Source organism: Rhamphochromis sp. 'chilingali' (genome assembly GCF_963969265.1).
Source record: "Rhamphochromis sp. 'chilingali' genome assembly, chromosome: 1".
NCBI lineage: Eukaryota > Metazoa > Chordata > Actinopteri > Cichliformes > Cichlidae > Rhamphochromis > Rhamphochromis sp. 'chilingali'.
In genome coordinates, this window is record NC_137929.1 from 48506777 (window position 1) to 48525634 (window position 18858).

Below are 18858 nucleotides of genomic sequence, written 5' to 3' on the forward strand. Positions count from 1 at the left end.
AACTGATTGTTTGTATACCTTTGCTGTGGCTGTATTTTTTAAAACTGATCACTTCAAATATACATATATAAAGATGATAAATAAAGTATACTAATTATACTACACAATATAACGGGGTTTAAATTAGAGATGGACCGATCCGATATTACGTATCGGTATCCGGTCCGATACTGACGTAAATTACTGGATCGGATATTGGAGAAAAATAAAAAATGTAATCCGATCCATTAAATATCAAAAAAGCACCTCACAAAACTTGCGACACGGCGTAACTCAGCTCATAACCGTAGCATGTCGGAGCAGTGTGCATCACGTGATAGAGCGGCTGTGTGTATTTGTAGCCTCGCTACCAATCCGGCATTTCATCTCCGAGGAAGTGATCCCAGAGAGAAGTAAAGCAAGTGTGTAAGTTCATCTCTTAATGTTTGTAAAGCATTCCCACGTTAAGCTTAACAACCGACATATGGAGTGACTGCCTCTCTCTCTCTCCCTCTTCTTGCTGCTACTTCAATCATGAAACTGATTAATGGTCAGCTGATCTGCTTTTCTGTCGTGAGTCCGTCTCTCTTCTTTGTTTTTGGCCCACGTTGCACCAGAAAGAGGAAACCAGCGGCTGAACAACAGCAGCACGTTTAAGCTTGATAATCGTTTGTTAGAATTTATTTAATATTACTTTCTACACCAGGATCTTTTTCTAAAGGTATACTTCATGCACTTATCAGCATACAGTTTAAAAGCTTGCAATAGAGTGCATTGGTGCACAGTTGGGCATCTTTTATGGTTATACCACTGTGAATTTTGCTATATAAACATGCTCAAGAGTCTATCATATGTTTGACATCCAGCTAAAAATTTGAAAATATATATTTTTAAATCAGTAACTTTGCAAATTTAGAGGAAATGTTTTTGGACAACAAATGAGTCACGTTTTAAAAACAGACATTTATGAAGCGCCGGCTATAACACACATGCTTACTGTGTGAAAGGACCCGCGATGTCTTGGAGCAGAGAACCGCGTTGTATTGTTGCTTTTCTCTTATGCATAAGCAACGCCAGCCTGTCAGAAATGCTCTGTGTGGGTAGAAAATGGTCTGCACCGGCGCTGGTCCTGACGCGAAATGGCGAGGGTCTCACGCTCTGAGGAACGCTTCATATAGGACCGGGTGCTTCCAAAAACAATAGATGGGGGGCCGATAAGTCTGGGGGCGATACACCTGCTGGGCATGTTGCTGGCTACTTCAGAAAATAGGCGAGACCCTGCTCCACTGGTACATCTGCGGGGCTTTTACCTTCTCGAGGAATTACAAAAAGAGCTGATACTGGCCACTTTAAACAATAGTTGGGCCCTTGTTCGCATGGTACTCTCAACAACTAAGTGATCCACCTATCTTTTGTCTTCCTATGGAATCACAACAGTTAAATGATACCTGCGGTGGGCTTTTGCAATTCTGAACAATTTCAAACAATAACCGGCTGTTGAAAAGACGGAGCAGGTCTGTGCGACTGGTTTTAGAAGTATCACTGCAGCATTTATTTTCTAAAGAGCTGAATGTTATTTGCGACCATCTGTTGTGTTAAAAACTACTCTAAAACCATGAAACCCCTTACGGAAGAAATTCCCGTTTGATCCGTTTTTAAATAAATAAAATGCTTGCATCATTGCATGCTGTGACATCAGAATCACAAAATGAGTGTGATTAAAAGACAATTAGTTTGAAAGAGCGATACTGGCTGCTTTGGGGGAAAAGGTGACATCATGTGCAACGTGTTTTAGAAGTAGCCCAATAGCACTTATTTTCAAAAGGGCTGAATGTTATTTGTGACCATTTACTGTGTTAAAAAACTAGCTGGCTCTGTCTCCCTCTTAGTTCAACATTCCGAAATCCCGATTTTTAAATAAAATGATCACATCAACCCGTGAAAGAAACCCCAGTAGATGCGTAAAAAACTAGGGGTTTGATTAAATGAAACGCTTGTGAACAGGCTGACATTACCCATTCAGAAGAAATTCCCATTTGTGCCATTTTTAAAATAAAATGCTTGCATCGCTGCATGCTGAGATATTGTCAGAATCACAAAATTAGTGTGATTAAAACACTGTTACCAACACTTTTGACTAGATGTAAATAAAAAGCATTCCAGCTTTGTTGATGCGCACTGTGAAGCAAAACGGCTTCCACCCCTCCACGCAAAAACAAAGAATTGCTCTTAAGAACACCTATGTCTGCATAACTGAATGTGGAGGCATGCCAAAGCGATAAAATAGTTTAATTAAAAACCCTATGGTTTGTTTAAATTAAAACCCAGTTAAAAACACATAAACTCATATAACCTCTCTGACGCCCTGTGTGTTTCCACACGTGAACTCGCATACCCCGAGCACACCTGAACGTGCATGCGCACATGCATGAAACCGGTCAAACAGGTTGTCAATCTGGTGTTGTGCCAAAAAGTGATTGTCTGCCAAAAACTGATTTCCGGTATTTGCCAAAAATTGATTGCTCGTATTTAAACTGCTATAACTTGTTGGGCTATAATATATGAAACATATGTCAAATGCATCCCTTATGGATGACATAAAGTCATCTTGAACCACAAACAACATTCGTGTAACAAGGTAGAAGGCGCAATCAGTTTTTGGCAGTGACTTTTATATAACCTTTATTTATGCACTTAAAAAAATCTCATTAATATGAAAAATGTCTTTTGTAAGAGTAAGTTGGCCAAGAGGACAGCAGAAATAGCAGCAAATATTACAATATTTCTGTAAAAATATTTTAAGTGGGGATAAAGGACCGGATTGGTTATAATGTAAGTACAATAACACAGAGTTGTAAAGATACTTTAAAAACGGATAATTTTTTAATTCTCTATATAACCCCTTTGTAAACCCTGTTCACTGAAGTCTATTTACGAACATACGTAAAGATATTACACATGAAAAATACACAGAAACTTTGGAAATCAGTTTTTGGCAGACAATCACTTTTTGGCACAACACCGGTTTGGTTGGCCGCCATATTGAACTAGTGCCATCGTATTACTACTCATATGTGTGACTAATCGCATCCGGTGGGAAAAAAAATTATGTTTTCTCCCTTAGAGGGAGGGGGGTCTGTGGAGGGAGAAGAATAAAAACAGAGGGGCCGGCACACACTTTTCTATGCACAGACAAGATCGAACCTTTCACTCTGCAACCCTGCGTTCCTCTGTACTTGGACGGGGAAGAGATCTGCTCTCCCGACGCCACAAGCATGGGAGGCAGCGGCGACTGGTCCTCATCGGTGATCAGTGACACCCCCATCACTGTCTACAGTAACAGATGCGATGCGGCCGATGCTCCGCGGAGAGAAGAGAAAAATAAGAGCTTCCTGTTTTTGCCACTGCCACTATGTAAATAAACGCCACACACGTCATCGCCGCCGTGACATTCATCTTTATTTTTAATGAAATTCACACAGTTGGATGTATTAGTTTGACTTCATACACATTTTTTCAATAAAATGAAAATTGTGAGTCATTAAACAATCCAAGATATTTTTATTTGTTCATGCTGGAAGCAGGTGTTGCAAGTATTTTCAATTTCTCTTCTTAAATGAAATATTTTTTCACTGTTTCCACTTAAAGTTGTGGAACAATGAAATCGGCCAGTGGTCTCTGCAAGGCAGAGTCAGCAGATGTGAGCCAGCAGTTCATCATGAGAGGAGAGGCAATGCTATAGTCATTGGCATTGCCGCTACAAAAGAAAGGGAGGGGAAAATTTCATTTATGTTTACATAATAAAATATGGTAAATACCATAAACAACAACAAAAAACGATATGTACCTAGTAACATTGATTTCCTGGTTTTTAATCTTTAGTTTTGTAGTCGCAACTTGTTGTACCTCCTCATAAACTGCTGACTTTAGAGCTGGAAAAAGAACGTGAGAACAAACAAACATTGAATATCCACACAACAAGCTCTTTTTACAGAAAGCACCACCTTTGGGTGCAAACTTTTGTAATAATAATATGATGCAAGCAAATGCTGCACACACTTCACAAGTAATGGTATACAACATTTGAAAAAAAAAAAGAACTTTTCACTCACCTAAAAGTCCATCAGTGTTGTTGGCTGAAGGATGCTGTCTTAAAACTGGCCAAAGAAATTTAATGCTGCTCTTCTTATGAACTAAAATAACCAGGCGCATGTCTCCTGCTGCAATGTCTATTTCATTGTTGCGCATAATCATTGTTACACTGGAAAAATATATACATATATATATACACACACATATATACATACATACACACACATATATATATATACATACACACACACATATATATACATACACACACACATATATATACATACACACACACATATATATACATACACACACACACACACACATATATATATATATATATATATATATATATATATATATATATATATGTCGTTAAGGTTTCAAGTCTCATTTAACCACATGTGAATACGGGCACACATCTGTACACAATGCTGAGAGTATTGTAGTATTGAGTAGCCTTGATCATTATAGTGTAAAATCACCTTCCAGCAGTGACCAGATCCTGTCCAGTGTGATGTGTTTCTGTCTGTCCATCTCGTACAGTGACCCCTTTGGTGTCAATCTCGAAATGCTGGTTAGTTTTGAAGTGTATGAAAATTCTCTTGAAACCTCCATTTGCAACTGAATCAAGCTCACCATTCACAAACAGCTCTAGCACAAAAGAGAAGTGCAACTCAAAACCACACCACAAGTTGGAGGATTGTTATAACAATGGAGATGAGGTAGAACCAATAATGAAATTTTATTTCACAGGAAATACAAAAACAAGAGTTCATTAGCTCAGCGAAACTGAAGACTACTGACCCCTGCTGGGATGATGAAGAAGTTTAAGGCTGAGAGCACCACTGACATCAAAGCACAGCGGAACAGTCTGATTCTCAGCTTTTAACAAAAACCTGTGGAGAAGAGGAGCTAGAGATACATAGATACAGAGTTAGAATGGAGATATAAATTTGACTTTTCTCTTAGCCAAAAATCAAGCACTTGCATACTCGTTTTCAGTTTCATTAACATGTACAATCTTGAAGGTTTTTGAAAGAGGGATTTGTTATTACATATAAAATATAGAGCCTGACTTATGGAGTATTTCATTCCTAAAAATGTGTTTGTTTTTTCCTAGCTGTTTTTCTCATGTATTATGTGATTGTTAAAACAAAACAAAAAACAACAATGTAATTGAAAATATTTTTTTACTCTAATTTGTCAAAGAAAACAAAATAAATGAATTAAATAAGAGTTTTGAGCCTGGCACATTAGATGTTATTGTAGGTTCAAATTTCTGTTAAAGTGGGTAATGCCTAATGTGGATGTTTAAAAATTTCAGAAAATTATTATTAAAATATGTATTTAATACAGTACCATAATTTGGTTGCAGAGGATTGCCATGAGGTGAATAATGATGTATGAATATATCAAGGAAAGTTTCTGTAAACAGATTCACACAATGCTAGTTACATACATTAATATTGCAAAGCCAAAAGAAAAAAAGTTAAAGTTTATTGTATGGCTGTGGAATATATTTGTGTAATAAACATCAACATTTTCTGATGCATTACAGCAAAACACTCAACAGATATGTTAAGTTTTAACTGTTACCCAACCTACGATGTAAATGTAGATAATTCAATTATTAGAATGACTGAAGAGGCTTATCCAGTTCCTTATTAGTTGAACACTGGTTGGTGTTACATATATAGAAATAGAAAATAACAGCTGTGAACTACAGTACACTACAAAAAAAGACATTTACCTCTTAAAGTAGGTCGTTTTTTGTGGGATCGAGATCCAGTGGGCGAGGCTGAATGTTAGAATTAAATACATTAATTTCTTTAAAAAATTACCATTTTAAATTTAGAAAATCTTTAAAGAAACAACTCTAAAATATAGCATATAATACTCTTTTTTCCAGCAAAAAACTGAAGCAGAGACACATCCACACAATTTCATAAACCTGATTTCAATGGAAAACCAAATAGTATTATGAAAACAGGTGAGGTAGAAGAACAATTAATAAGCAATTTTTCAGTTATGTAATTTAAACTTATCCACCTTCACTACATCTGTTCCTGGCAGCTTCACTGTTACACGTCTTTACCTCTCATTTATACAAATGTATTCTGTTGTTTACTGAATTTTCTCCAGAGCATACCTCCACTGCTCTGGGTTCTCTTCCTCCTTTCCCTATTGTCACTACATACTACTTTTGAATTCATATGATTTTTTTTTCATGTTACTTTGGAATATTCTGGGTTTTTTTTAGTCTAAGCATTTGATATTTTAGCGGTGTAATAAATTTAAGTGGGAAATCTCTTAATGGTAGTGTAGTATTTGAATTACTAGGATCACTATTCCCTATTATTACTATACTCACAAAAAAACTTACTCTCTAAAATAAACCACAACAATCCTTTAAATGTTTTGTCAAATAAGGATTTATATCATCTTGCCACATAAAAACTAAACTTACTTTTTATGCATTTTCAAATGATAGAAACATGTTTTACTCAAAAAAGCAAAGTAAAAACAAATCAAAACGAAATGTAGCAAAAACATGCAGCACAATGTTTAAGTGACACAAAATACATAATGTAAATCTGGATTAAAAAAGAAAATAAAGTCAGATAAATTTTAAATTGAAAAAAAAATATGTAACTCCATACTGTCAACAGTAGATTGCACAGGTATGAGAGTTTTTTTTTTTAAATCACAAAAGACTGAAAAACATATAAATTCCAAATACTCACAAAAGTAAAATCCTCTGTCTGAAAAAAAGATTAAACAAACAGCGATTAATTTACTTTGCAATTTCAAATTAGTCGTAGTAATAAAAAAAACAAAACAAAAAAAACAAACACATTAGACTAATACTAAAATTCTGCAAAAATGTTTAGCATTTCTGTGATGTATAAAAAAATGAACTGACATTTACAGTGTTTTTTTCTGGTCTTACTGGCCACATTCAAGTAGTACTTTATCTGCCTCCCACTATAGAATCAAACTGTAGAATTACCAGTGTTAACTCCTATCTCCACGAATTCATCATACTGCTGCACTGAAATATTGTGAGACACACACACACACACACACACACACACACACACACACACACACACACACACACACACACACACACACTACCAGCTCCATTAAAAAAAATGTTTTTCAATTCATTAAGTTACTTTCCTAGCTGTACTTGCTCATTTCAGTGTAGCTTTAGTTCAAAGGTTTATTTGTACTTCAGTTAGTTTAATATTCAGTATAAATCTTTTCAGTAGTTACATCAGAATATAGTATGCAGCATGTGTCATATCATACCTCCATCAACAAATTGTAACATATCTATAATTTCTCCTGTAAGAAGAACAGCAAAAAGATCACGTGAAAGCAAGAAATAAGCATCACATTTACATTTATAGTCAAATCAATTTAATTAATTAATTTAATTTAACACCAAATCACATCAACATCAGGGCACTTTGTATTGTAAGGTGAAGACACTGCAATGATTCAGAGAAAACCTGAACAATCAGATAACCAGCTATGTATATAATAATGAACTACTCAAATGGCCTAAAGGTTTCATGAATTAATCAAGTTATAAACTAAGTGCCTTCCTCTTGTAAATCCAAACAATTTTTTTGAAAAACAAATTAAAGCAGGAATTGCATATGGAGCAAACTGACGATGATGATAGAAGCTATCATTATCATTATCGTTATTGTTATTATTATTATTATTATTATTATTTGAAGAAATTTGGATTAGAAAATTTAAAATAAATGAAAATTAAAAATTAAACTAATGTAGCTCCAAGAAATACTTTCAACAAAGGCAGGCATAAGAGAGGGTTTGCATGGAAGGTTTGAACACAAAAAATTGTAAGGCTTACAAAACCCTACAGAAATCATGTTACATATACATGGTCACTGCTAGTACAAGTAATAATCATAGTCATAATATTATATCTGTATTTATAAATGGCATACTAAGGAGGAGTAATGCTGAAAACTACGAAACATTTTTGTAATATTTATTGAGAAGGTTCAGATACATTTATGGGAAATGTTTGAAATTTAACTGATGAGTCAGATAATGAAAATGTGTTTAATCCTATTTGAATTAATTAACCATTAAGTATTAACTGTAGGGTATTGCTGTTTAATGCTATACCATCAAATTGTATAATATATTCAGTAGTACAAGATGGTAGCTATGTATTCATTTTTTCCCATTGCCATAAAAAATGTACTTAAAACTAAGGGTTCTCATATTATACTAAACTACATTTTTAGGGAAATAAAATGTCTCAATATTTAAAGTAGAAAACACCATATTAAAAAGTAGAGGTTGAAAATGTGCATGTAGGTACAGTATGTAAGAGTCAGTTGTTAAACTGTTGTATTCTGTCAAAATGAATACTTAACTATGGTAATGTGGGGTTTTTTTTGACATTTTTATCTCTATAAAAAGAAAAATGCATTTTATTTAATTCTATCCTAACAGAGTACCTGGATCAAGTGAGGAGGACCAGTGCTCAAAGGCTCTCTCAGCAGCAGTTGTTGCTGAAAAGAAAAAAAAAAGAATTAATTGATGTGGAAAAAAACATGCCAGTATTTCAATCAAATGTAAAACAATTTTACAAATGTGCACTAACCTAAATACCAAACCTGAATAAATATTGATCATTTACATATATTTTTTTAACTTAGCTTTTTAACTGTTAAGTTTTTAACTATTCTGATCATTTTCTCTTTTTAGAAAAACCTTCCTGTGCACAAAATGTCTAAAAGTACACGTATAATCGCTTTCACTCACTCAAACCTTAACAGCAGCCTGACATTATTGTTAGCTTACAGAACAATCCTGAATATTTCTGCTCTCAGCTAATATCACATTAGATAACCCTTGAGATGGTCAAAAGTGCTTAGACTGACAAAAAAAACTTAATAATTTAAGTGCAATAAAATTGTGCTTTTATAATTATAAAAAATTGAATAATCAGAATAACTTGACTTCTTGCTACTGGTGGACTTGGTCTGTAGCTTGCCTCTTGTGCAGCTAAAAAGTTGAAGGAAAAGAGGCTGGCTGACAAAGTTGAAGTGAGATGGCTCATAAACAAATGGGCATCTTCTTTAATAGGCCACGGTACTGTATCTGAGATAGCAGCTGCTCTGTATCTAATGCAATTGCTCAGAGTGGTCGTAATAATTTCTGACATCCAAATTTGTGTCATCAAAGTGTAGTCACCCTCACTGTTTATCTTGATGTAGTAAAGCTGTCCCTGTGCAGTATGGAATCATTTTATACAGGAAAATGTTTATAGTTTTCTGAGACTATAAGGAGAAATTTTTTTTTTTTTGTGTGTGTTAATGTGTCACACATAATATAGACAAAGAAAATGTCATTGTGTTTACGCTTGTGGATCATATTATACACATTTGTAACACTTTGAGACATATTTCTGTGCATAAACAAAAATATGAAATATAGAAAAAAAAGTCTTAAACAGTTAAAGTGTTTTTGTTAAACCTCTAGAATTAAAGCTAAAACTTTTGGTGGTGTACAGTCATAATTACCAAAAAAGCAAACTCATGCTATATTTAATGTCATTTTGGTGTAGAGTTTTTTTAAGTATTTAATTTTTTCAGTGAGAAATGTAAATATCTGCATTTAGGAAGAGAAAATAATGAAATAATAATGAAAATAATTTTTAACAATTAAAAGAAAACGTCATGATGAATACTACTCGTTTTGCATTGTCTTTGTTTGTGCTGCTCACCAACATTATCGCTCCTGTGACGAGTAGAAGTACCACGGTGTCTTGAAATGGACTGACGTCCAGGGGGCTTCCCTCTCTGTGGTGCTTCACTTTCCTTGGGTTTATGAAGCACATGTATTGTCTCTCCCAGAGGCTTTGTGACAACCATAGATGTGAGCGGCGTCACAAAGCTGTACTTCAGTGAGAGACTCAAAGCCTCCTTCTTCACTTGCTCTTTCTCAGGTCCAGATAACTGGAGCCTGTGTCATAAAGCATTAAGTAAATATAATGATTGATTTAGTAGTAATATATGATAAAGTAATTTACACATATTTATGTATCTTTAATTCTTCCATGTCCCCAAGTATTCCCTGGCAATTTAAAATTACAGTTTGAGTCCCAACTTTGGAAAATTAAAGAACATTTTAGTGGAATCTAATATGGACATAGAAACATGGGAAACAATAGATAAACTCATTGTTATGTAAACATCCTGCCTTCTTTTTATGAGAACATATTTGTGGGAGAGTTGACTTTAGAGCCAAGATGCCGAATTTTAACTGTATTCTGCTGCTGTAGTAAACATAATTTCCTGTCTTTGTTGTAGCTTTAGATTTTTAACTTGTTTTGTAAATTGCAGCTTAGTTGTTGAGACCGTGGGATGCCATCTATGTCATGAATAAGTACACAACTTCGAAAGCAGATTCAAAACTCTATAGTGGACAAATTGTTTCTTGCCAGGGAAAACATTTTAAAATGGTCGCTGAGTTCTTCAAACATGATCAATCTTGGATGGAAAGAAAGGAAACTACAACTATCCTTCTCTTTGCCCATAAATTCATGCTACATTGTAACTATTAATGTTACTTTTGACCAAACAAACTTTTGCCTTTTGGACTGCAAGTCACATCAAATGATCTAAAGACGTTACCTTGAGTTTCAGGGAAATATATGATGGGCCTTATCCAATATCCCAGATGAGTTATGCACTCAACAGTTAATGAAGAGAAAAATTTGTGTTGCTGCCCTTTAAAAAGTAGCTGATTAGGAAATAACACAAGAAGAAAGATGTCACAACTGGGACAGCAGCCGAGTGATGTGTGGAAACGGAGGACTCGAATGCAGCACTTACTTGAGATCCAGGGTGATTTATTTACAGAAAACAGAACACAAAGTGGGGATGGCAAAACAGAACTAAGGATAAACTAAACTGGGGAAAACTAAACTATAGAACGGCAAACCTGAAACACAAGAGGAGGACTGCAGGGAGAGCACATAGAGGAGTCACGGAGAGGTTAATGCAGAGTACGCAGGGTAACACAGAGGATGAACACAGACGACGCGACAAGGAACACAGGCAGGCACACACTATGGCTGTGTCCCAATTAAGAGACTGCACGTTTGAAGTACGCATTTTAAGTGTGGTTACGTCACCGCCACGCGACGACGGCTGTCCCAATTCGAAGTGTGCTCCAAATGCATACTCCAAATGCGCCGTCGATTTCCTCAAATATCAAGCGTGGTCCGGTGCACGCTTCGTGGTCCCATATATCCCACAATTCATAGCGCGGCGGTGGGTGTGGATAATTTTGCCGCAAAATACGGCAGAAGGGAGCGGCCGAAGAGGTTGTTTTTTTTCCCCCAAACTTTATTGAACTTATAAAGCGAACAGTCAGTCATTCCAGTTCAGTTTGTACAGTAGACATACAAGGCAAATAGGAGTAACAATATACAGTACAATGAAATAAGAAGGATAAATAAATAAAGGATAAAAAAAGAAAAAAGGGGGGAATGTGACAGACTTCATAACAACTTTTTATTTGAAAGTTGTGACAGCTCATTCGTTAAACATTTCTGAATGAATTTCAATCAATGATAAACCTTTTTTATTGGAGGTTAATTTAAGAGAGTTTAAGTAATATTCAATTTCAATCAAAAACAAATTAAATGATGGGGTTGAGTTTTGAAATTTACATTCATGTATGTGAAATTTCCCTAATAAGATGGAGCGGCCGAAGAGTGAACTGTCAAAAGTACTGAATATGACGTCACTTGTTTATGTGCGAATGTGTAATAATTAAAGTCAGTCATATATCCACAAACACAACAAGCTGAAAGTCAGTGATATATGTGTGTGTGTATATATATATATATATATATATATATATATGTATATATATATATATATATATGTATATATGTATATATATATATATATGTATATATATATATATATATATATATATATATATATATATATATATCTCATAATAATCTGACAATACTATAATATTGGCCATATTATATTTACATTGCCACAGTGAGATGACTTTAGTCTCATGAACAACATTAACTAATTGTTACTTACTAACTAATCTTAAATGACTGTTCAGCACAGAAATGAAGCCCAACAATCATGTTTTACAGTCCCGTGGTCTCAGCCTCAGATACTCAACTAATCAAAGTGATGTCATGACAAAAATGAATGACTAACAAAACATTTTTCTCCTTCATTTCTGTCAAACAAAGCTGTATGTAACGTGTCTCGTTAGGTTAGTATCATGGTTGCTAGGCAACCTGAACAGCGCAACAAAGCGTATACCGTCCCATTTCACAAGCCTCTCACTTCCGCACTTCTCGTACTTATAGTACGCACCGTACGTAGTAGTGCGTAGTGCGCGTACTTCAAGCGTGCAGTCTCTTAATTGGGACACAGCCTATAAATACACAGAGGGACACTGGGAAATCACACACAGGTGGGAGACACAGCTGGACCTGATTAACCTGACGAGACAGGGGAACACTAACACCAGGGACCAACAGAGGGAGCACAAACCCAGAAACCCAGTATCCAAAACACAAACCATCCCAAAACAGCCCACAAATAATAATAATAATAACATCAATAAATACACTAAACACAAAATCACTGAGTCACGGACTCAGGACCATGACAAAAGATGGCATATATGGTACTTACTCTTTGTCCAGAAGCTGTTTAACTGTGAGGTAGGCCCAAACTCTCTGGATAAGGTCATCAGACACACTTCTACCAGATTCCACAATGCCATTTGGGTCAGAAAATACTAACCTTCTATTACTCTGTCATAATTAAAATATATTGTAATGTCAGTATGCAGGGAAAAAAAACTTTCACAAGATTACAGCTGATAAATATCTTAGATCAAACATTACCGAAATAGCCACAACTTGAGGTGTGAAGGTTTCAGTGTCATTGTCTGTGATCTGTCCGGCCACCACAATCTCAGAACCATTATAATACTGACTGAAGTTAGTCTGGGTTAGATTGGTCCCACCCACATAGATCATTGTCACATCTGTCAGCAAAGGAGTTGCCACCTCTTCATAGAAACCCTGTTTACATACAGTGTGGACATGATGCAAATCATGCTAATTTCTTCCTAAATCTGTAGTGATTTCAAATCATGTGGTTGGAAGAATACAAAATACCTTCAGCTGTAAATCAGCATCTGAGTCTACATAAATCCGTCGTGCCACACCGTTATTTTGCAGCGACATTTTCTTAAGGAACTCAAAATCAACATCAAAACCAAAACCCAGACAGTAAACTGGGAATTTGCCTGCAACAGCCTCTCTTACATTTGACTGTATTTTCTCCAGATTTGTCACCCCTGAAAATACATAAGACACAGTCAGTTCAGCTCAAAAACAATGGAATCCCACACTTGATAAAAGAAAAACCTAAAACGAAAAATATTGAATAGCTGATCTGTGCTCATTAATCTCCCTGCATTCTTGAGTGTTGTGCTGCAAATGTATTCTTTAAATCACACATACTGTCCAAACTCCATGTTGTCATCATCACTCCAGCCTTGCCTGCCTTCTACAAGTGCTAAAGCTCTCAGTGCTCTTCTATCAGCCTGCCTTTCAGACTCATTTGTAGTACCTCCTCATTTGTACCTAGTTGGAGATCCTACATCTACCTCTGCATCTAGACTCTGAGAAGTCCTGTCCTACCGTTACTGGACTCCATTCTGCCATGTTGATTTGTCAAAGTCTTATTGCCAAATCTCAAACTGTTCTTCATTAAACCATGTTCAGGTCTTTCAAATGATCTCTCCTTATTGAAATTACAATAAAATCATTGACTAAAATCATTAAGTCCAGAAGTATTTGTGCACATTTTTGTACAGGTGTAATTTGTTACAACCTTTGGTTGGCTGTCCATCTGTGAGGAGTATAAGGATTGATGCCGAACCTTCTCTGTCATGCGTGTTCAGCATATTTGCTCCTTGCAGCAGTGCTTGATTGATGTCTGTGTCTGATAGTCAACAACAAAGTTTCAGTACTATAATTCTTCTGTTAACTGTTTGATATTAAAAGATATATACTGATTTCTGCAACTCCTCACATCCTCCAGCTTGAATGTTGCGTGCAAAGTTTTTGGCGCTTTCCACGTTTTTACTGTTGGCCTGAACAAGTTCCAATTTCCAGGGAAAAATGTTGCCATCAAAAGTGATCAAACCAAAATGGTCATCTTCTGCCAGGTCATTCAAAATATGGATTAACGCGATCCTAGTCTGGGCAAAACCAGCATTTACACATTACAGACTTTTATAAAAGATTTAAAAAAGACATTAAAAGAAATAGTGTTTTCGTAAATGATAGACATAGCAGACCCTTTAAACCATTTACCTGCTCTATTTTTCTGCCTTGCATTGAGCCACTTTTGTCAATAACAAAGACGACATTTTTGGAAATTCGGGGAAGATTGGATGGAGCAAAGTGATGAACAAAGTACCCAGCAGATTTCTAAAGAGCAGGAAAAAAGATTGCTTTAGTCAAATTTTTATTTAATAGCCAGACAAAGGATATGGTACTGATTTGCAAAACCTTTTCTGGCCCATGCAGTTTTATGTTGTGTGTAAATTGCTAATTGATTAGGGTTTACCTTGATGTCTCCCAATCCATTGTTCCTGTTGACATCATAAACAATAACCAGATCTCCATTCATACCCTGCTCTCCACAGTTGTCACACATTGTCTGTTGATCCACTGTTGGATAGAAATACACCCATGCCTAGAAACAGAAATAATTATATTCTTTAGACTCTTCATCGAGTGAGAGGTCAGTGATTTTAATTTCTGTCAAAACACTGTCCTGTACTTCTCATTGCTTTGGCTTGATAAATCTAAAAGGTGCATATACAAGTCATTGTTACCAAAAGGTTTGGACACTGTAGATTAGAAATAAAGAGAAAATGCAGTGATTTTTAAACAATTTAAACCATTGTCTTATCTCATTAAACTCCCGAGTTTTTTGTCTGAGGTTCAATAAAAGTCTTGTAATGTGTTTAATGCATAAAATATTAAAAGAAAATCAGAATTCATTATTATGAGTAAAAGTGGGGAATTGCTCAACATTCTGACATATATAGCACAGGAAGACTTCAATAGTTCAAGACTAACATGACCCAAAACAACAATGCAAATACTGTAGGATTCGATTACATTATGTCACTTAATACCAGAGATATGATACAGCACACAGGGACAGTTGAAATCAGTATTTAACAGATGTGATCATTGGGCATTCAGTTGGTACTGCATTAACAAAATTTGTAGTTGTAATCACTATCTTCTTCTATCTCTCATTCACACACATGCATTCTGTCATGGTTCTTGTTTCTACCGACGTTCATTCCTCTTCTCCACCTTTCCTCACTACAAATCTGTCACTTCAGCGACACACATCACTGTTTCTCATGCAGTCCCACAGTTCTACTTGGCAATCTATCATACGTCATGTGAATCAACTGGCTTTTTACTCTTTATCCTCTTCGTAGCTGCCCTAACTTCCTCCTTAATCCTCTGCACTTCATGATTCACTGTCATTCCTCCATCTGTCCTCCTTTCTGTCTCATTTTCTTCAGTTCCTCAAATTATTTATTCAATTTTTCAACAAACTCTCTTCATTTGTTAATACATTACCATTACGTATTACGCTAACCTGCTGCACATTCTCTCCAGTTTGATCTCTCAATCTCAAAGTCCTTTTCTCCTTTCTTAGTGTCCAGCCTCACATACAACCCACTAAGAGCCTTTTCCTTTGCCACATCTCTTTGCTGTATGCATAGATTTTTTTCTAGGCTTCCTCTTATTGCTGTGACTCTTAGTGTTTATAAAACTGACATTTGTGTTATAACTGTACCTGTTTATTAACATGTGTTTTGGTGATGGCATTAGCGAGGGCTTTGGTGCTCAGGCCTCCTTTCACATCGATGAAATTGATGCCGGCTTCCTCGTGAATGTACACATCCACCTGGGAACAGGTATAATAAAATAAAACAGAAGATCTGATCATGTGTGGTCTTATCTCAGCATTGTTTTCCTAAACAATCACTGAACAGATACCAAGATGGAAGTCACCTTGAAGTCTCTGACAGGCTGCATGGGTCGAGCATGAATTTGCAGCTCATACTTGCCATGTGTGCGTTTCATCAGTTCCTCATATGTGAGTTCAAAAGTGACCTTTTTGTGAGCAGCCACAGTTACAGAGGTCTTAAATTCCTCCAGAGTCCTCCCTACAGAACTGTAGCAGAAACAATAATTATTTCATATAAATGCATTTAAAAATCAGTTATTCCTGAAGAACAAACTTGATTTTTGAGTAAACTGACTAAAAAGCAAGGATTAAAGTGATATTTGGCAGGTGGGGGGACCCCTAAGATCAGGTAGTATGCAGTGTAGTGTGGGGAAAATAATTACTTTGTAATAAGTCACATACTAATCCCTTTTTGAGAGCTTTTTTTTTTTTTTCTTTGTGTAAAGAGTGTGCTCAGCTAACCTGTGCTACTATTCCAGTTTTCACTGCTCTTTGTGGATTTGGACAACTGCATTCAAAAGTGTACAAACTTATGTAAGCTATAGTGTCACGGTCCCCGTGTCTCTCTGGCTGGCCCACGCTGGCTACAGGTTTTGTTGTTGTTCGTTTTGGTTGTCTTTGTCTCTCCCCCTCCTCTCTGCCTGGGTGGAGCTCGTTACGGGCTCTCGCTCTTGGCCCACGCACCCGTGTGATGGTGTCCACCTGCGGCTGATCTGGCTGATTTCCCCAGCTGCTATTTAAGGCAGTGGCACAGAGCAGCTCACCGCTGGAACGTTGAACCACCTGAGTTCGTGCTCGCGGCATATTCAAAGAAGAGTCTCTTACATGTATTTTGTTGTGGAACTAACCTTGAACTTCTGTCTGTAGATATCCCTCTTCTGGACCAAATCACCGGACGTCCAAGTGGGGCAGTGTGTGGAGTGTTGGAGCGAATGCGGCTGAAGAGGAAGCGTGTGTGTGGATTCCCCCCCCCCCCGTCTCTCCCTGGAGCCCTGGACCCCCTCCCAACTCACTGTACATTTATTTTGCACTAAGGTGATCCGTATTGTAAATAAATCCCCTTCTGTTTCCTTGAAAAGAACTGTCTGCGCGTGAGTCCGTTCAGTAGCCATGACATATAGCCTGTGGCTAATTTAGTACACTTAAATTGTTTTGTACACTCCTTCAGAAAAACAGAATTCAGCGAATCATGCATTGGTTCAATATCTGATTTAAAATATCTACAATAAATGAGGATATGACATGTAAGATTTAACTTTTTAATCTAACCTACTGAGCTGTGCAACCCGGGATGTCATTGTTTCACTTTAATCCCTGCTAAAAGGTTTTTTCCTCCTCACACAGTTAAACAAAATTAATTTTAGAGAACTGAAGATACAGAAAAAGACATTAAAAACAATGTTAGTTAGAATTTTTTCACATAAACCTGTAAGTTAATTAATGAATTTAAATACCTGACAAGCCCAGCACTTTCACCACGGGACACAGCTTCAGTGTACTGCTGCTGAGCTTGCTCCTTAGCTTTCACAACACCATCATAAACTTGGCCATCGATAAACCTGAAGAGGACCAAGAAAGCCCTTGTGTACAAACTACTAAATATCAGGCAATTTGTTCTTCAGTGTAGAATTTACAAATGTCTCGGGATGGTTACAGATCACTTTAACTTCACATACATTTGGAATTTACTGATGAAGGCATTCTTGGGAATCCGAACATGGAATTCAATTTCCTTTGACTCGTCCATACGATTGGCCACACGGCTTGTGATGACAGTGGTGGCGTAACGACTGGTCACTGTGGAGTTGATGTGAAAGCTGTAGACGTCCCAGTCATCCTGAGAAAAAACGACAGGGTTAACCGATCTCATTGGCTGGTTTCAGTGGAATTTTATTGGTCTCCCTGCAAAAACCCTAAAATTAGTTTTCATCTAGTGTTCAGGGCACACACTCAAAAGAGCATGACACTCACTTACATTTATACTTTTACTTTTTATGCATCAGAATGGGAGTTGTTAGAAATATCCAACACATGTTTCCATAGTTCAAACAACTAAACAAGCCAAATTTACCTTAACCAATCAACACCATCATCAAATAACAAGCTCAAACAATTAAAATGAGATCTTGATTGTGGATGCACAGAAAGACATACAAACACATACAGTTAGAATTCTTTCACTTCATGGGACATTACATGATGTTATATCGCTTAGCAGAACACTTCATCTTACCCCAATCCTTCTTTTTGTCTCCAAAGTAATGCGCAACTGCCAGTGTTAATGTGTCAGCTGACTTGTATACACACACAGCACATGAACAAAATGAAATAATCCTGAGGATTGTCACAAGAACCTTCAATCCACAGAGTTTGTTGTTGAACTGACAGAAAGATGCTGAGACACAAAATATTCAATCGAACATCTCAGATATCTCATTATCTGTGAAATATTAATTGCAGAGGTACATAAAAAGTTTGTTTTCTTTAGCTTTTGGCTTTTAAACTATTTATTTAACCGTGTATATTTAATTTTAAATTTATGGATCTTTAAAGTGGTGCTATGGCCGTTTATGTATTTTGACCCTACCTTGTTTAGCAGTGTGGAAGTCAAAGCCAGCTGCAGCCCAATGAGGGTGAGCTGCACCACAGTTCTCCCCAT

The 18858-nt window shown here is 36.4% G+C and overlaps 1 protein-coding gene across 1 annotated transcript; it reads right to left on the bottom strand.

Moving 5' to 3' along the window:
• Positions 1-1017: 1017 nt before the first annotated feature.
• On the bottom strand, positions 1018-18858 carry LOC308400775 (inter-alpha-trypsin inhibitor heavy chain H3-like; the record flags this gene model as incomplete). Its single annotated transcript, XM_080888739.1, has 23 exons — positions 1018-3736; positions 3827-3911; positions 4092-4240; positions 4557-4725; positions 4879-4986; positions 5434-5499; positions 5825-5872; positions 6819-6836; positions 7390-7425; positions 8583-8636; positions 9854-10092; positions 12813-12934; positions 13028-13207; positions 13304-13485; positions 14025-14135; positions 14226-14394; positions 14510-14626; positions 14766-14894; positions 16026-16136; positions 16244-16406; positions 17654-17758; positions 17876-18036; positions 18787-18858. 23 exons carry the CDS (start codon positions 18856-18858, stop codon positions 3622-3624), a joined length of 2709 nt encoding a protein of 902 aa, XP_080744865.1. The 3' UTR covers positions 1018-3621.